At 42.0% G+C, this 20,961-nt stretch overlaps 1 protein-coding gene across 1 annotated transcript in view; it reads right to left on the reverse strand.

The window, feature by feature from the left end:
- Window positions 1–15,615: 15,615 nt before the first annotated feature.
- lrrc20 (leucine rich repeat containing 20) overlaps window positions 15,616–20,961 on the reverse strand; it is a 75,392-nt gene continuing 70,046 nt past the window's right edge. Inside the window, exon 5 of the mRNA XM_028795524.2 lies at window positions 15,616–16,620. Within this exon, the coding sequence (XP_028651357.1) occupies window positions 16,481–16,620 (140 nt within the window). The 3' untranslated portion in view covers window positions 15,616–16,480. The remainder of the gene's footprint in view (window positions 16,621–20,961) is intronic.

The raw sequence follows: 20,961 nt of genomic DNA on the forward strand, positions 1-20,961 counted from the left end.
GTATTGAGCAAAGGCTGTGAATACTTATGTACATGTGCTTTCTCAGTTTTTTTTATTTTTAATAAATTTGCAAAAACCTCAAGTAAACTTTTTTCACATTGTCATTATGGGGTGTTGTGTGCAGAATTCTGAGGAAAAAAATGAATTTAATCCATTTTGGAATAAGGCTGTAACATAACAAAATGTGGAAAAAGTGATGTGCTGTGAATACTTTCTGGATGCACTGTATTTAAGGAAAATCTTTAAATATTGGGCAAGAGCCTTGAATTGTAATTTTAGTTATCACCTTTGTTTAAGTATATACCTGAGGATTATGTTCCTAGTCACATCCAGAATTATGCATGGGCTAACCTGGATTGCAGCTCAGGGCCACACTAGATATAGGGACCATGAGCTGCAGCCCAAGTTAGCCCATGTATAATTCTGGATGGAGGAGGAACATAAAATTAGTCAAGATGTATAAAAACAATTAGCCTTTTTTTTTAAGAAATAGTCTTGCTGCCAAACTAGCTGATTTAGTTCGTTTTAGCCCTTTTCTCATTGTCCCTGAGATCTACCACTAGACATACAGGCACCGTCTTGAACAAGGAAGGCGGATGTTGGAATAGCATTTGCAAAAGTAGGAAGGCTGAATATGGGCTTTCAGAAAGTAAAGTGCGTGAAGAAGTAAGCAGTTTGTTGTGTTATAACAGTGACAGCTCTTCAGAAAAGGCCAGTGACCTCCTTATAGATTCTAGTTCTAGTCATTTTGAAGCATATGGAAGTGATAAACTTGCTACTTATAAATTGGCAAGGTGTAACAAGAAGTGGAGTTTGTGAACTGCAAGATCCAGATGCAAACCAAAGATCCTAGAAGGTGACAATTTTTAACATCAGTAAGAAAAACCTTGTTATTTCAATGTGTCACTAAAGGGTGTCTTGCATCAGTGAGAGTAGTGCTGACATCTTGTGAAAGGAGGGCTGGCACCTACTGTCCTGCATAGATATTTCCTGCCTTTAGTGAGAACAAAATGGTGAAGCCTACTACAGACAACGACTTGACAAATCAACACGCCAGCTCTGTGGATGTGAGCATGTGTGATAGAAAGAGGAATGGTTTTGCTTGTCTGATGATTCCTGTCTCTTATTATTCCTATATATCATTGGCTGGTGAGAAGGTCATTGGCAATATAAACAGGTGACTTTTAAAGTTTTTGAAGTAAATGCTATATCTGCCTGTGTCATTACCAACAGTTCGACTGAATGGTATGATTGCAGATAAAATAAAGAACCAGGAACATTTTGAAAAACCAATATAACTAGGATCTACTTAACTGAGAGAAATTAAATTGTTACTTTAACCCAGAAAAAAGCTTCCATTCCCTGATCTTTCCTAGCACAAGGGAATTGTGAAACCTTACAGAATTTCAGTCTGTTTATAAACGAAACCATGGTAGATTTAATTGTGACTGAGCCTAACGGATGTGCGAAGAAACTGATTCAACAACACACAGTGAAATCAAATTCTAGGAGTACCTGTGGTCTGAAGTCATTTGTGATGAGTTACAGGCTTTCTTTGTACTTATATGTATGTAATATTTCAAACACTGAAATGCACTAATCAGGAAAACCTCTATTTGAAATGCCTTATCGACCATCCTGTACATGGATCACTAGTGTAGAAGAAGAATGTTCTCCTCACCACCATGTATTTTGTGTGTTTAGTAAATTAGAATTTTTATAATAACTATTTTGTAACTTGCCAGTGAGAGACGCTTTGGCTTATGAACTAACAAAAATATGTTATTCCAGGGTTCAGGAGAAATAGTGTCCACATGAATAAAATGTAAGCTGTTTCTGCAGCCTTGTGACCTTGTCCCTGAAACATTCACTCTGAGAAAGGGAAAACAAGAAAGTACATGTAATTTATGCAAAGGCGTCTCTCCTGTGCTTAGCTTCCAAAACACAGATAATGCTTAGCTCAACAGACATATTGTTTAACTTTACTGTTTTGATAAGGATGTTCTTTCTTTTCTTATTAATCATGAGATGCTGAAGTATAAAAAACCCCTCCTGGCTTTTGATCAGGGTTCAATTGAGCTTTGCGGCAATAAGTTATACTCTTTTGAATCTCTATTTACTGTGACTCCAAATAAATAAACAGAAGAATTTAGAAGCTATTATCTGCCTGCTTTTCTGTGTGCCTTTTTCGTCCACACTAGTAAAAAAAAATTTCAGCTTACTTCATTATCTGTCACTTCGCACAGCAGTGAGAAATTGTTCTTTTGAGGCACTGATAGAAAGATTCTTTACACTTGGCATACCTGAGCAGAAAGTTGTTGTTGAAAAATCAGTGAGTAAGGACCAGTAACAATTAAAGAAGCAAATGACTTATTTAAAAGTACAAATAAACAAGAAAAAATGTACTCTAGTAAAAGCTGAAGTACCCCATTGACATTTCTACTTAAGTAATATATACTTGTAAAAGTACTTATTGAATGCATTCTCTGATTCAAAAGCATAATATGGCAGTAAGTGTGCATACTGAATGAATATTACATTAAAAGTAGTACAGGTTGTCTCATTTTAATTACGAATGACCCCTATTGTGCTACTGACAAACCTGGATTAAGACTTCCAAGGGCCCCATGGTGTCAAAATTCACCCTCACCCCTTCATTACCCTTATTATGAACATCACGTATGTCAATAATAAATCAAGTACAGGCATTGAAGTAAACAGAAAATCCTTAATTTTATATTGGGACAATTTGTCCTTCTTTTCTTGTTCATCAGAGTCAATAACCGAATACATTTAGCAGGTGGCAGTTTACAAAGATGAAGCTAGGCCCTTTAAAAACAGAGTGAGGGAGGGAAGGTAGAAATCCAGGTAGTATTAACAGGTGCAAGAATTGTTTTGTTTTATTAATTATTTATTATTTTTACCATTATATCAGTGTTGTAATTTCATTGACATTTTGTATGTCTGGTTGCTATGCTCTTATGTGGTTGCTAGGCACACGACACAAGTGTGACAGAATCCGTGACATCACGCTGGCCATGTTATAAAATATGATTGTGTGCATTAAGAAGCATCCAGACTTTGTTGCTTAATAAAAGGAAGAGTTCTTGAGAGACGATCCACTTCTTCAACAATTATTTTCTATTCAAAATTCTGCTTTTGATGTCTGTTCATTTTTGACTTTGAGTTTAGTTTTGCACCTAAATTCAGATAGATAGGCAGATAGATAGATACTTTATTAATCCCAAGGGGAAATTCACATACTCCAGCAGCAGCATATTGATAAAAAAAAAATATTAAATTAAAGAGTGATAAAAATTCAGGTCCCCTCCTTTAACCGCCACCTTATCGTGGTGGAGGGGTTTGCGTGTCCCAATGATCCTAGGAGCTCTGTTGTCCGGGGCTTTATGACCTGGTAGGGTCACCCAAGGCAAACTGGTCCTAGGTGAGAGATGAGACGAAGAGCGGTTCAAACCTCCTATGATGAATGAAAACTTTGGATGGCATTTTCCCTTGCCCGGACGCGGGTCACCGGGGCCCTTCTCTGGAGCAGTGTGAGTTGGGTGGTGGCCGAAGGCGGGGACCTTGGCGGTCCGATCCTCGGCTACAGAAGCTGGCTCTTGGGACGTGGAATGTCACCTCTCTGAAGGGGAAGGAGCCTGAGCTAGTGCGCGAGGTTGAGAGGTTCTGGCTAGATATAGTCGGACTCACCTCGACACACAGCTTGGACTCTGGAACCAATCTCCTTGAGAGGGGCTGGACTCTCTACCACTCTGGAGTTGCCCCCGGTGAGAGGCGCCGAGCGGGTGTGGTTATACTTATTGCCCCCCGACTTGGAGCCTGTTCATTGGGATTTACCCCGGTAGACGAGAGGGTAGCCTCCCTCCGGCTTCGGGTGGGTCCTAACTGTTGTTTGTGTGTATGCACTGAACAGCAGTTTGGAGTACCCACCCTTTTTGGAGTCCTTGGAGGGGGTGCTAGAGGGCATACCTTCTGGGGACTCCCTCGTTCTGCTGGGAGACTTCAATGCTCACGTGGGCAATGACAGTGAGACCTGGAAGGGCGTGATTGGGAGGAATGGCCCCCCCGATCTGAACCCGAGAGGTGTTTTGTTACTGGACTTCTGTGCTCGTCACGGATTGTCCATAACGAACACCATGTTCAAGCATAGGGGTGTTCATATGTGCACTTGGCACCAGGACACCCTAGGCCTCAGTTTGATGATCGACTTTGTGGTCGTGTCATTGGACTTGCGGCCACATGTCTTGGACACTCGGGTGAAGAGAGGGGAGGAGCTGTCAACTGATCACCACCTGGTAGTGAGTTGGTTTCGATGGTGGGGGAGGATGCCGGTCAGGCCTGGTAGGCCCAAACGTGTTGTGAGGGTCTGCTGGGAATGTCTGGCAGAGCCCCCTGTCAGAAGTAGCTTCAACTCCCACCTCCGGCAGAACTTCGACCATGTCCCGAGGGAGGTGGGGGACATTGAGTCCGAATGGGCCATGTTCCGTGCCTCCATTGTTGAGGCGGCTGACTGGAGCTGTGGCCGTAAGGTGGTCGGTGCCTGTCGTGGCGGCAATCCCCGAACCCGTTGGTGGACACTGGCGGTGAGGGATGCCGTCAAGCTGAAGAAGGAGTCCTACAGGACCCTTTTGTCCTGTGGGACTCTGGAGGCAGCTGATAGGTACCGGCAGGCCAAGCGGAATGCGGCTTTGGTGGTTGCTGAGGCAAAAAATCGGGTGTGGGAGGAGTTTGGGGAGGCCATGGAGAACGACTTTCAGACGGCTTCGAGGAGATTCTGGTCCACCGTCCGGCGTCTCAGGAGGGGGAAGCAGTGCAGTGTCAACACTGTATATGGTGGTGATGGTGCGCTGCTGACCTCGACTCGGGACGTTGTGGGTCGGTGGGGGGAGTACTTTGAAGACCTCCTCAATCCCACTAACATGCCTTCCAATGAGGAAGCAGAGCCTGGGGACTCAGAGGTGGGATCCCCCATCTCTGGGACTGAGGTCACCGAGGTGGTCAAAAAACTCCTTGGTGCCAGGGCCCTGGGGGTGGATGAGATACGCCTGGAGTTCCTCAAGGCTCTGGATGTTGTAGGACTGTCTTGGTTGACACGTCTCTGCAACATCGCATGGACATCAGGGACAGTGCCTCTGGATTGGCAGACCGGGGTGGTGGTCCCCCTCTTTAAGAAAGGGGACCGGAGGGTGTGTTCCAACTACAGAGGAATCACACTCCTCAGCCTCCCTGGAAAAGTCTATTCAGGGGTCCTGGAGAGGAAGGTCTGTTGGATAGTCAAGCCATGGATTCAGGAGGAACAGTGTGGCTTTTGTCCTGTTCGTGAAACAGTGGACCAGCTCTACACCCTTAGCATGGTCCTGGAGGGTGCATGGGAGTTTGCCCAACCAGTCTACATGTGTTTTGTGGACTTGGAAAAGGCATTCGACCATGTCCCTCGGGGAATCCTGTGGGGGGTACTCTGAGAGTATGGGGTACCAGACCCCCTGATAAGGGCTGTTCAGTCCCTGTACGATCGTTGCCAGAGCCTGGTCCGCATTGCCGGCAGTAAGTCAAACCCATTTCCAGTGAGAGTTGGACTCTGCCAGGGCTGCCCTTTGTCACCGATTCTGTTCATAACTTTTATGGACAGAATTTCTAGGCGCAGCCATGGTGTTGAGGGGGTCCGGTTGGGTGGACTCAGGATTGGGTCACTGCTTTTTGCAGATGATGTTGTCCTGTTTGCTTCATCAGGCCGTGATCTTCAGCTCTCTCTGGATCGGTTCGCAGCTGAGTGTGAAGCTGCTGGGATGGGAATCAGCACCTCCAAATCCGAGACCATGGTCCTCAGCCGGAAAAGGGTGGAGTGCCCTCTCAGGGTTGGTAGCGAGATCCTGCCCCAAGTGGAGGAGTTCAAGTATCTCGGGGTCTTGTTCATGAGTGAGGAAAGAATGGAGCATGAGATCGACAGGTGGATCGGTGTGGCATCCGCAGTGATGCGGGTTCTGCATCGGTCTGTCGTGGTGAAAAAGGAGCTGAGCCGCAAGGCGAAGCTCTCAATTTACCAGTCGATCTATGTTCCTACCCTCATCTATGGTCATGAGCTATGGGTAGTGACCGAAAAAAACGAGATCGCGAATATAAGCAGCTGAAATGAGTTTCCTCCGCAGGGTGTCTGGGCTTTCCCTTAAAGATAGGGTGAGAAGCTCAGTCATCCGGGAGGGGCTCAGAGTAGAGCCGCTGCTCCTCCGCATCGAGAGGAGTCAGATGAGGTGGCTCGGGCATCTGATCAGGATGCCTCCTTGACGCCTCCCTGGTGAGGTGTTCCGGGCACGTCTAACCGGGAGGAGGCCCCGGGGAAGACCCAGGAAACACTGGAGGGACTATGTCTTTCGGCTGGCCTGGGAATGCCTTGGGATTCTCCCGGAAGAGCTAGAAGAAGTGGCCGGGGAGAGGGAAGTCTGGGCATCTCTGCTCAAGCTGCTGCCCCCGCGACCCGACCTCGGATAAGCGGAAGAGTTGGATGGATGAAAAATGCAGGTATAGATTTCCAGCTTCAACTCTTTGTCTTGGTGTCTCTTCTACTTTGTTCAATTTTTCTTTCAGAGTTCAGTTTCATTTAGATAGATAGATAGATAGATAGATAGATAGATAGATAGATAGATAGATAGATAGATAGATAGATAGATAGATAGATAGATAGATAGATAGATAGATAGATAGATAGATAGATAGATAGATAGATAGATAGATACTTTATTAATCCCAAGGGGAAATTCACATACTCCAGCAGCAGCATACTGATAAAGAAAATATTAAATTAAAGAGTGATAACAATGCAGGTATACAGACAGACAATAACTTTGAATAATGTTAACGTTTACCCCCCCCAGGTGGAACTGAAGAGTCGCATAGTTTGGGGGAGGAACGATCTCCTGAGTCTGTCAGTGGAGCAGGACATTGACAGCAGTCAGTCGCTGAAGCTGCTCCTCTGTCTGGAGATGATACTGTTCAGTGGATGCAGTGGATTCTCCATAATTGACAGGAGCTTGCTCAGTGCCCATCGCTCTGCCAGAGATGTCAAACTGTCCAGCTCCATGCCAACAATAGAGCCTGCCTTCCTCACCAGTTTGTCCAGGCGTGAGGCGTCCCTCTTCTTAATGGTGCCTCCCCAGCACACCACCACGTAAAAGAGGGCGCTCTCCACAACCGTCTGATAGAACATCTGCAGCATCTTATTGCAGATGTTGAAGGATGCCAGCCTTCTAAGGAAGTATAGTTGGCTCTGTGCTTTCTTACACAGAGCATCAGTATTGGCAGTCCAGTCTAATTTATCATCCAGCTGCACTCCTAGGTATTTATAGGTCTGCACCCTCTGCACACAGTCGCCTCTGATGATCATGGGGTCCGTGAGGGGCCTGGTCCTCCTAAAATCCACTACCAACTCCTTGGTTTTGCTAGTGTTCATTTGTAGGTGGTTTGAGTCGCACCATTTAACAAAGTCCTTGATTAGGTCCTATACTCCTGCTCCTGCCCACTCCTGATGCAGCCCACGATAGCAGTGTCATCAGCGAACTTTTGCACATGGCAGGACTCCGAGTTGTATTGGAAGTCCGATGTATATAGGCTGAACAGGACCGGAGAAGGTACAGTCCCCTGCGGCGCTCCTGTGTTGCTGACCACAATGTCAGACCTGCAGTTCCTGAGACGCACATACTGAGGTCTGTCTGTAAGATAGTCCTTGATCCATGCCACCAGATATGAATCTACTCCCATCTCTGTCAGCTTGTCCCTATGGAGCAGAGGTTGGATGGTGTTGAAGGCGCTAGAGAAGTCCAGAAACATAATTCTTGCAGCATCACTGCCTCTGTCCAAGTGGGAGAGGGATCGGTGTAGCATACAGATGATGGCATCCTCCGCTCCCACCTTCTTCTGGTATGTGAACTGCAGAGGGTCAAGGGCGTAACGGACCTGTGGCCTCAGGTGGTGAAGCAACAGCTGCTCCATGGTTTTCATCACATGCGACGTCAGAGCGACAGGCCGGAAGTCATTCAGCTCACTAAGATGTGATACCTTTGGGACTGGGGTGATGCAAGATGTTTTCCAAAGCCTCGGGACTCTCCCCTGTTCCAGGCTCAGATTGAAGATGAGCTGTAGAAGACTCTGCAGCTCCAACGCACAGGCCTTGAACAGTTGTGGCAATACTCCATCTGGACCCGCTGCTTTGCTGGCACGAAGTCTCCTCAGTTCTCTGCTTACCTGGGCTGCTGTAATTGTGGGTTGGGGTAAAATCTCTCCTATGCTGGTATTAGTAGAAGGATGGGTGGAGGGTGCAGTACTCTGAGGTGAGAGTGGGTTAGGGTGGTCAAACCTGTTAAAGAAGTTGTTCATTTGGTTTGCTCTCTTCACGTCTCTCTCGATGGTGGCACCCCGCTTCGAGCTGCAGCCAGTGATGATCTTCATCCCATCCCACACTTCCTTCATGCTGTTATTCTGCAACTTCTGCTCCAGCTTTCTCCTGTACTGCTCTTTCGCCGCCCTGAGCTGGACTCGGAGTTCCTTCTGCATGTGCTTGAGCTCATGCTGATCGCCTTTAAAAGCCCTTTTCTTCTGGTTCAAAAGGCCCTTGATGACACTTGTAATCCATGGCTTGTTGTTAGCATAGCAGCGTACAGCTCTTACTGGAACTACAATGTCCATACAGAAGTTGATGTAGTCAGTAGTGCAGTCAACAACCTCCTCAATGTTCTCACAATATGATCCCTGCAGGATATCCCAGTCTGTAGTTCCAAAGCAGTCTGTCAGAGCCTTCTCTGCCTCAGGGGACCACTTCCTGAATGAGCGTGTGGTTGTAGGTAGCTTCCTCACTCTTGGTTTGTAGTGAGACTGAAGCAGAACCAGGTTATGATCTGCTTTCCCAAGCGCAGGCAGCGGGGTGGCACTGTATGCGTCTTTAACGTTTGCATACAGTAGGTCAATAGTCCTACTTCCCCGGGTGTTACAATCCACATACTGGGAGAAGGCAGGTAATGTTTTGTCCAGCGTTACATGGTTGAAGTCCCCAGCGATTAGCACAAGTGCCTCGGGGTGTTGTGTTTGTAATTTAGCCACATCGGAATAGATGATTTTTATCACTTGTAAACCTTTGACCATACCAAAATTATTTTAAAGTTTTAAATGGACACAATATCAGACCATGAAATTTAAAGGATTCGTTTTGAAAGGAGCAGCTTTAAAAAAATAAAACAAGCAATCTACAGATATAATTCTTTTAAAAAAAATAATAGTTCAACTGATAACCCAAGAATCTGATGCCTTACAGCAGAAATTGCTCCATCCTGGCTATGATGTTAACCTGCATCCAGTCCTGCAAGCAGGTCCTCCATCTTACAGGGAAAACTTGGGGGTTGTTTGGCAGGATCAGCACTCCAGCCACCTTAATAAGCCTCACACTGTTCCAGTGTGGTGCTGAGGTGTCACTCGCTGCACTTGGGTCCCAATCTAGGTGGGTCGACATGTGGTGAGTGCGGTAACATGCTATCAGTGCATGCTCCCAATTTCCTCTCCTCTAACGTAATTATGTTAACAATCAAAAAATACAACAATGTAATGTATCCTACTCAACTCTTTCTTGAAAGTCACCTAGCCTTGAAACAGAGCAACATTCTGTGCTACCTAAATTACTGATTAGACTGTTTCAGATTTAGCTTGAGAGATGTCGCTTTAGTTTGTATATTTTAATTTCAGTATACATATCTTCTACATATCAGATAGCTAATCCTGTCAGCAAAACCGATCCTCAAGTAGTTAGTTCATGCTACTGAAATGACAGCAAAGTCACAAACGCTCATCTGCATATCCATATGCCCACACCTTATGCTTTAATGTGCCGTCTGTACAAACAGCTGTGTGGTCATCTGACACATCAAGCATATCTCATGACGAAATATTTAATAAACAAATATGTCTCTTTGATGAAGTAAATAAGCTCTATCTTTTTCTAAATGCACTTATCCAGAGCATAGACGCAGGGAAGCTGGAGGAGCAATCTTCGAACAGGGAGCCAGTTCATTCTGGAATCAATACACACACAACGGAGGCCAATTTAACATCATCAGTTCACCTACCCTGCACGTCATTCAAAACAGTTAACCCAGTCTTAGGATACCTAAATATTACACTATGAATACATTTTCTAAGTTGTTTAAAATATGTAAGTGTTTATAAGCAGACAATAAAGCAGACAAATAAAAAAATAAAACAAAGTTTTCTGTCATTTCCATACTGTTCACAGAACATGTGTACTTTTTCATAACATCAAAGTTTCAAATGTATTAATGAAAGAGATTTAGATTATATTGTAATTTTATATTACAAACAATTTATGATATTTGACTTGGGATATGACAGCAATATCCCAAATCACAATATCAGCATGGTTGTAACTCTAAAAAAAGCAATTATTTTTTATGGTTATCTGGGCATCCCAAAACTAAATGTCAAACTCTGTCCATGTTGTCTGTTATTTAAAATAAAACCCATGACAGAATTCAAAGAGCTGTGGGAGGTATTTTGCATCAATGTCAACTTACAGTATAACTGAATTTTAGCAATGCTCCTTAACAACTGTACACTCATAAAAATAAAGGTGCCACAGTGATTCTTCAGAGTGATGCCACAGAGGAACAATTTTGGTTTCCAAAAGACCCATCCAAATGAAGGTTCCAGAATAAACCATATATTTATTTAGATCTGTAACAGGCTCCATACAATAAATAAACATGAAAAGATGGTAACAGATTGGGGTCGTGATTTTAAAAGGACTCTTGCTGCATATGTTTCACCATATAATCGACGAGCCCTTTCCTCTCCTTAACTTCATACGGGCCTTGCCAATGGGCAAGCAACTTCGAATGCGAGGTAGGGACCAACACCATGACGCGATCCCCCGGTTTGAACTCCCGGAGAACCGTGCCACGATCATAATAGTGGGCCTGTGCTGCCTGCGCCCCTTCCATGTGACTTTTTAAAATAGGTCGGATTTTTCCGAATTGATTGCGTAACTGTGCGATATACTCTAATATATTGACAGAGGGAAGAGCCTTTCCTTCCCATCCTTCTTTTAAAACATCCAATAATCCTCGGGGTTGTCGTCCATACAACAGTTCAAAAGGGGAGAACCCCGTAGAGGCTTGTGGGACTTCCCGATAAGCAAACAGTACGAGGGGGAGGAGCTGATCCCAGTTCCTTCCGTCCCCGCTGACCACCTTGCGCAGCATTTGCTTGACAGTCTGATTGAACCTCTCGACAAGACCATCGGTTTGAGGATAATACACCGCGGTCTTTAAGTGCTTTATTTTGATTAACTTGGCAATTTCCTTGAACGTCGTCGAGGTCAAGGGCGTCCCTTGATCCGTAAGGATTTCTTTAGGGATCCCGACACGTGCAAATACACCCATTAGTTCCCATGCGATAGCTTTAGTAGTGGCAGAGCGCACCGGAACTGCCTCTGGATATCCAGGTGTTGAGAATCTTCTCTGTTGATGCTCTGCCAAGCCTCTCATGCAGTCGCCTTCAGCTACTGCTTGTTTTGAGGACTTGTCCCCCTTAAGTTTTCTCTTCAGTATATTTAATTATAAATATTCAGGAAACAGACGGCATGCTCAATTGGATTAAATTGGGTGACTGGCTTGGCTATTCAAGAATTTTCCAGTATGTGGATTGTAACACCCGGGGAAATCTGTTAATGTCCGCTAGGTGGCCTACCATACATTAAAAAGATTTCAGTTTTTTTTTTTCTACATATTAGGAAGTTTTTCAAAGCACAAAGAACCAATTTTATATGCAAAGAACCAGTCATTGACGGGAGCACGACACATACCGTCCAATCCCTCGCCTGTCACGGGGAGGGACTTCCAGTCCGTCGCCATCTTCTCCCTTCTCTCGAGGGGTCAGCAAGACTCAATGCAGCACCTCTGCCACGGCGGATCCTCCCTTTCCTCTAGCGTCGCCGTCCCAGCTTTGCTGTCAGGATCGGCAAATCCCAGCCGGCGATTGGCTCCAGCAGACCCCCGTGACCCTGTGTTAGGATATACTGTAGCAGGTTGGATAATGACTGACTGACTAGATAGATAGATAGATAGATAGATACTTTATTAATCCCAATGGGAAATTCACAAATTCACTGGCACGTGCCACTTCTAATCTTACATAACAGCTCCAGCTGATTCAAAACTAAACTGCAAGAGTCCTGACATGGATTGGCAACAGTGAGCACATCACAGCCATCCTGCTGCACCTTCCTGTGTCTTACAGGATTGAATATAAAATTCTGTTATTAGCCTATTATACCGGACATTCTGCCCCTTCTTTCAGTTTACCCCCTCTATCTGTCCAGGTACTCAGGGTTTGCATTTTTATCACAATTTATGTTATTTGTTCAAGATTTTTTTGTAGTATTATATGTTGTATTTTAGTCTGCATTATTGTCTTTTATTCTATTTGAATCTTTTGTATATCTTGTATTTATCTTTAGTTAGTGAAGATATTATTTGTAGCCAATGTTATATAGGTCCTGTTGTTCTTTCTGAATTTTGGGCATAGGAAGGGTGCTACATAAATAAATTGTGTTCTTATTAGTATTTTTATTTTTTTTTCTTTTGATGGCCCATTGTTTATAATAAGTGACAAAAACTAGAGCAGTTGTATATAAGACAAATAATATATAGCATAATTCAGTTTAGAATATGCATTGCCATTTTCGTCACATACATGTTTATTAGACGGGCTTAAATGTTCATTCTAAATTGGTTTAGAACAATATTGCACACATGCATAGTACATTTTAAAAAACGTAATCACTTTTATTATTAACATTTTACTAAACTCTAACGTGGTGTAAACATTGTAATTATATTGTATATTTCATTTCATGAATGTAAACGAAAAACTATTTTCAATTAACGCAGATCTTGATGATTTTAATTTTGTCGACATGTTAAATGATTCCCACAGACCCGAACACAACGTAAATGTTAATAGTGTATTTCACAGAAACGATCCGTATTGTTTAGTTTGATGTATGACACGACGTGATGGAAGAAACCCTCGGAACTTCACAATGATGCGTATTACTTGGTTTGATGTACTGTTTTCCTTCTCATTTTTATTGCTTAATTTCTGAACGGGTCCTTGACCCGACGTTACTTTCCGGGCTTTGCCGAGACCTGCTGAAACCTCCCAAAAGTAATTTAACGAAGTCAGTCCTGAAACAACGGTGACGTCACTTCCAGGTCTGTAACTGCGGGTCTACAACTGCGGTGACGTATGGTGCTGTGGCTCTGCAAGTGGATATTATTGGCCTCCTCTGGCTATATAATTAGTCAGGAAAAAGAGACTCGGCAGTGGAACATTAAGGTTGTTTTGGAGTTTGTGTAAGTATTTCACTTCATATTACTGTATTTCCTTCTAGTATCTAGTCTTTTTGCATTTGTTTTGGAATTGCTGTTCCTGAATCATGTATTGAGACTTGTTTGCTGTGGATTGCCTCTTTATGCAAATGTTTTTGCCTGTTTTTTGCTCAGCTAAGCATTTATGCTTTCTATTCTACTTCTGATAATAAACCTTTACTTATATATTATTTATTACTATTTATTTTAGTTTTAATTTCCCCACAAATAAACTATCAATCTATCAATAGGGGCGGCACGGTGGCACAGTGGTAGCGCTGCTGCCTCGCAGTTAGGAGACCTGGGTTCGCTTCCCGGGTCTTCCCTGCGTGGAGTTTGCATGTTCTCCCCGTGTCTGCGTGGGTTTCCTCCCACAGTCCAAAAACATGCAGGTTAGGTGGAGTGGTGATACTAAATTGGCCCTAGTGTGCGCTTGTTGTGTGGGTGTGTTTGTGTGTGTCCTGCGATGGGTTGGCACCCTGCCCAGGATTGGTTCCTGCCTTGTGCCCTGTGTTGGCTGGGATTGGCTCCAGCAGACCCCCGTGACCCTGTGTTCGGATTCAGCGGGTTAGAAAATGGATGGAATCTATCAATAAAGATTCTTGTGAAACCTTTCCTCTATATATGTCATAGTTTAGTGGGTTTTTTTCTCTCACTTAAGACATATTTTGATATCTTATGGGACTTTCCATTTATTTTGAACTTTTAAAGCCTGCTGTCCATTTTTGGGCCTTGCTCCACCCGGCACCAGCAGGTAGCATTTGGGGCCAGGCTGAGTTTAGGAGAGTCTTTTCTTTCGGAGCAGGTGAGTGAAGGTCCTGGCCGGCTTTCTGCATCTTTTGGAGGCCTCATACACCCTTTTGCCGTGTTTGTAACTCTAATCCAAAACAGTTCTGTAGTGCTCACTGTTGCATTTCTTGTTCTGCCCATTATTTTGTTAAATTAAAATACATTCAGAGAAAACAGTCTTTTAAAAACCACTGCTGTATTGTTTCATTCTTTAAAGATGCTGCACTTTTAACATGAAATTTCACTCCTTATATTAAAAAAAGATGTACTTCAGCACCTCATTGAGTTAAGAATGAAGTCAAAATAAAGAATATGACTAATCAAGAAACAACACTTATTTGAAGTCACTTAAAATTTAAAGGTGAAAATGAATACAGCATACTTTGCAGGGATATGTGAAAAGCAGTCAGTCAATCATAATAAGCAACACTAACAAAATGGAAAAAACAAAAAGGTAAAAGTAAATTCATGACAATATAATGTTTTGGCTGGCAGGAGGCTTAAGAAGATTAACAAAAGTGTCTTTCATTTATATTATGGATTTTTCTTGTAGATATGCTAACATTAATATTTACCTTAAATAGGCAACTCGTTACATTTCTACATCACATTGTACTCATTTCATGAAGATGTAATTAAACTGAAATTTCTGTCTTCCACGTCCAGCAAAAAAGTTTTCTTTTGTGCTGTTAGCAGAAGGCCTTCCATGTAAAACAGAAAACGGGGTCAGTCTGATTAGCTAGTTTAGTCCATTTAAACTATACTGTTTCAGGAAGTAACATAACAGTAACATAGCAAATGCTTTCAGGTGTATATTTTTAAAAATTAAAATAGTTTTTCTGTTATTCCGATAATGCTTACAGGTTGAAGCATGCAGCTAAACAGGACTAAGTTACAGCCTGACATGCTTTTCCTTGTCTGCCCTCCATATGTGTAAATTTCACTATTTCCTCTCCTAGACTCCATTGCAGGTGGTCTCTACTTGCCGAGTTTGTAAATGAAGCCAAAGCCCAGCACCAGCCTAAGTCCAACTTACCTGCAATAAATGGAAAAACCCAATCTGTAATATATACTCTACAATATAAGGTCACAGATGCATCTGTAGATACAGTTTACAACAGTGGACTCCATAATATGTTAAAATTAAACATTGTCTTGAAATGTTTGCTATGTTAATTATAACAAAATCATTCTTAAATGTGAGTGTAAACTGTTTAAGTGATATTTCTGTTGTGTACCAAGCACAATATATCATGTCCTCAAACAACTACTTACTTCTATAACTACAGTTTATAAAAATTAAGAGTAACCTAAAGTCAGTGGAAAAGGCCAGATCCGTCTTCACCAAGCTAGGCAGAACTGCCAAAACATTATTCATCTGTGACATTTCAATCAATCGATCTTTATTTTACACATTGGCTTTCACAGAGTACACCGTCACAAGGTGCATTACATATCACAGAAAAATACAATTCAGAACAACATGGTAACAAAGTACAATGCAAGATTATATAAACACATAACACGAGATGAACACTGAGATGAGCTTTCAAAAGAAAAAAAAACTAAGTGCACATAAGATAAGACTGACAGTAGGAGCTAACAAACGCCACTTAAGTATTAAAAAAGAAAAAAAGCAATCACATTAATCTGCTTAGATGCAGACTTGATGCTTCATGCTGCATTATTGTTCTCATGCTGCAGTATATTAATTTGTCTGGCACAAATTATAATGCATTTTTCTTCAATGTTTCATTTTTGTCTTTGAATATTCAAAATGAAATCATTAAACAATTCTAAGCAGCCAACACTTTCACATGTATCACATCTTTCCTTTTTTCATAATTGTACACATGCTTAAAACTCTCTGAATAATTGCCCTCACCACTTTATGAATTGTTCATATTTTTTTAATTTGCATTATTTAATTCAAAAATAAATAATTGCGAGCTAACTGTAGTTTGAGTGCTATCAAGTATAATTAGTCATACAATAAAATCTTTATGAAATTATTCATGATAAAGCCTTACTTATCAATTAATCAGGAACCCTCATGATTATCCTGTGTATTTCATGAAAAACAGATAGCACACACACTTGAGTAAATTATACTGCCTGCGTAAGAAATATGTTGACTTCAATAATAATTAATCTCAGTATAATTAAACCACCTCTGCATACAACATTTAAATATATGTTACACTTAACATTTACTAAAATAGAATTCTTCATGTCTAGCCTAAATGTTATTCTTTATCAGCAGTTGTTAGAAGCTCAAATGTCATATTTGGCTGGGAGAAACACTTCGCTTCTTTGTTTAGTGGATTGGATTTCATATTTAGGCACTGAAGGGTTGTCATAGCAGTCAGCTTCTCTAGAGGCAGTTCTGAAGAAAAACAGATAAAATTAAATTAGACATTTGCATGATTCCTTACCTGTATTTATTACATTTACCTACAGTGAATATGAACACAGAGGCACCTACATGCAACCCAAATACAAGTGAATGTTTGATTAATAATATACTTGTAAAATATTGGCACCAGAGAGTATTGTTGTTTTGGTTAAACAAATAAATAAAAATTTCACTGTGCTCTGTACATTCAACGACAAACTTGAACGTAAAATTTAAACATTCTTTTGTTATATGGCAGGTTCAGGTTAGATACCATGTTTATTCCAGCAATTGCCTTCCCCAAACTTTCAGACCAAAAATACAACAATTCTGAACCTAAAAACATGTTTATTGCATCTGATGAAAGACTGTGATATCCTGCTTCCACATAAGTCACACTGACCCTTAGCATTCTTTTTAAACTGCTTACAATCACTGCTAAGGCTGCAACATTGCATTCAAAGTGATGCGTGAAATACATTGCTATGGTACAGTACATGATTCAAGCTCATATTTGTAAAATTGAAGAGTAATTTGCAACAATTTTCATTAAAATGCAAGATACAGTGAATGATACAAAGCATGCTCTTCACTTTGAAAATAAACCTAATTAATAACTACCACACATATATGGAATATTTATGAATTTTTTTTGTTATTAAAATAATGAAAATTAGACAATATTTAACCACAAACTACATAATGTTATTTCAAAGAATTATTTGCATTTTAAGTAGCACAACAAGCTTGGCATTTTTAATTCTTTTTGTACATATACTGTACATATCTAGAAGGCAGTACATTTGCATATTAGTTGGCACTACTGAATCACAGATCCCACGTTCGGTTTTTAAAATCCTGTGCCTGGTTGTTTTTTCAGTAGTCTCCACATTATCCCTGTCTGCATGTGAATTTCTTCAGATACTGTAGTTTTACATTCACATCCCAATGATTTGCATGCTAAATTAAGTGGCTATTCTAGCTTAGCCCCATAGTGGTGTACATGAGTGAGTCCTGTGATGGAAAGGATTGTCCCCAGTGCTAACAGGACAGAATTCAGCTGCAAGTGCCTGAGCTAAACTAAGTAGGTGTGGAAATGGTCTACTATCTACACATCTAGATGTGTACAACAGGCCACTGTTGTTTACAAACTGCAACCTTTACCTTCACCAAGTGATCAGAGTAAGTGCTGCTAACAAATCATATCAGATTACACAGTGATTAAGTAACTCCCATGTGGCGTATCTGTCTATGGTGCTGAAGTAGCCAAATCATATGGTTAAATGAGGTATATATACTGTATACCATTCACTCCAGCGAGTCACATGGCATTTACTCTAAAAAGACAGTGTCATAGCACAAGTTTGCTTTGGTATTATAGATTGTCATTAACATATGCACAGTGAGAAAATTTTGGTCATTTAATAACTGAAATAGCTGGCATATTTTGAAAATTGTAATGGCAATAGTCTGAATCAATGTGCGACTATGATTAGTTATGCTATTTCAAGTTTATAAATGGTAGTATAAATGTGCATTAACAACAATGGGTGCCAATTACATTTGTCAGTTTCAAGTTAATTCATAGACAATTTCAGGTTCTTCTTATTTCATGGAGGGATACTGATCAATATGTCCATGTCTGCATAATCTTTTGGTAACACAATATTTTTTCTCTGTAGAAATTAGAAATATTGAAACTCTTAGAGTACTTAGTCATCAGAGATTGAGAAGTAATGTCAGACTCTGCAAATGTTTCATAGCTCATAGACAGTTTTTCAAAAGGAAAATATCTGTTGGCCTTAGACACAGAAAGCCCTGCACTTTAAAAAATACTGAATGAACATACTAAATGTCAAGAAGTAAATTAAACTGCCCATTACTTATTGCTTATAAAGGTCTCGTTTGCATTTCTGAACTAAAAGCTCTACTTGCACAATATAAGGTAACAATGAAGTGTTCTTTCCAGGTGTTTGTCTCACCTCATCACTTTTCTAATGATATATCATAATTAATATATCACTGCCCACAATGTGACTGTTTGCAGTTGTACAAATAACATTACATAACATGCAATAAAGTCAGATGGAAGCAAAATTTACCCAAGTGAAACTATAACCACAGCGGATATAGGAAGTACACTATTATTTGAAATACTGCAATTCTATCAACACTTCCCACATACAAGCTCCTAATATGCGATCCTTTATTTAAACACATTTGGTACTCCATTAATGCTAACAATTGTACTTTTACCCATTAGCAATGGAGTCTTGGACAGGATTATGAGTCTCTAAAGCCTAAAAATATTTAGACTTCTGAAGAGAAAAAGAATTAGGCTTCATGTATAGCACAGTGCATAGTCATAAGGGTGCAAAGAGTAAGTGCCACTCCATTCAAATGTTCATGTTCACTTTTTGTCAATCTTATTTCAGAGTTCTTATTCACAGATTTCCTTTTAGCTTTGAAAAAGTAAAAATAATTCCAATTAAGCAGCATGACATAAAACATAATGTGAAAATCATAACATAATGTACACTACAGGATAATACTACAACATAAAATATATAAAAATGAGAATATTATACAGGTATTCATTTAAATATACTTGGCTGATACCTTTACCCGAGGCAACTTATATCATATAGCAGACATTGATATCCATCCATCTATCCATCCTCTTCCGCTTATCCGATGTTGGGTCGCGGGGGCAGCAGCTTGAACAGAGATACCCAGACTTCCCTCTCCCCGGCCACTTCTTCTAGCTCTTGCGGGAGAATCCCGAGGCATTCCCAGGCCAGCCGGGAGACATAGTCTCTTCAGCGTGTCCTGGGTCTTCCCCGGGGCCTCCTCCCGGTTGGACGTACCTGGAACACCTCACCAGGGAGGTGTCCAGGAGGCATCCTGATCAGATGCCCGAGCCACCTCATCTGACTCCTCTCAATGCGGAGGAGCAGTGGCTCTACTCTGAGCCCTTCTGGATGACTGAGCTTCTCACCCTATCTTTAAGGGAGAGCCCAGACACCCTGCGGAGGAAACTCATTTCAGCCACTTGTATTCGCGATCTCGTTCTTTCGGTCACTACCCATAGCACATGACCATAGGTGAGGGTAGGAACATAGATTGACTGGTAAATTGAGAGCTTTGCCTTTCGGCTCAGCTCCTTTTTCACCACGACAGACCGATGCAGAGCCCGCATCACTGCAGACGCCGCACCGATCTGCCTGTAGATCTCACGCTCCATTCTTCCCTCACTCGTGAACAAGACCCCGAGATACTTGAACTCCTCCACTTGGGGCAGGATCTCGCTCCCAACCCTGAGAGGGCACTCCACCCTTTTCCGGCTGAGGACCATGGTCTCGGATTTGGAGGTGCTGATTCCCATCCCAGCCTCTTCACACTCAGCTGCGAACCAATCCAGAGAGAGCTGAAGATCACGGCCTGATGAAGCAAACAGGACAACATCATCTGCAAAAAGCAGTGCCCCAATCCTGAGTCCACCAAACCGGACCCCCTCAACACCCTGGCTGCGCCTAGAAATTCTGTCCATAAAAGTTATGAACAGAATCGGTGACAATGGGCAGCCCTGGCGGAATCCAACTCTCACTGGAAACTGGTTCGACTTACTGCCGGCAATGCGGACCAAGCTCTGACACCGGTTGTACAGGGACAGAACAGCCCTTATCAGGGGGTCCGGTACCCCATACTCCCGGAGCACCCCCCACAAGATTCCCCGAGGGACACTGTCGAACGCCTTTCCAAGTCCACAAAACACATGTAGACTGGTTGGGCGAACTCCCATGCACCCTCCAGGACTCTGCTAAGGGTATAGAGCTGGTCCACTGTTCCACGACCAGGACGAAAACCACACTGTTTCTCCTGAATCCAAGGTTTGACTATCCGACGGACCCTCCTCTCCAGAATCCCCGAATAGACTTTCCCAGAGAGGCTGAGGAGTGTGATCCCTCTGTAGTTGGAACACACCCTCCGGTCCCCCTTCTTAAAGAGGGGAACCACTACAGACATTGATATTTTAGATTTAATTTAAAGTTTACAGTTCATTGAGCATAGATCAAGACTTCCAAAGTCTAGAAACCATAAAGCGAAAAGTCATTCAACATGAGCTGAAACAAACAAAATATTAAAACTGCAGGAAGAGTGGTGTCAAGTGATCTTAGTTGCTTCACAAGTTGATGCACAATAAACAGCACTGTGTGAATTGATATTCTATAGTATTAGTGTCTGCCACTTTCCGAGTTAACAGCAGAGGTTTACAGTTGATTCTATATTTGACAGGAAGTCAAAGCTTTTGGACTAGGGGGAATGCAATTA

This window comes from Erpetoichthys calabaricus, chromosome 2 (genome assembly GCF_900747795.2).
Source record: "Erpetoichthys calabaricus chromosome 2, fErpCal1.3, whole genome shotgun sequence".
Taxonomy (NCBI): domain Eukaryota; kingdom Metazoa; phylum Chordata; class Cladistia; order Polypteriformes; family Polypteridae; genus Erpetoichthys; species Erpetoichthys calabaricus.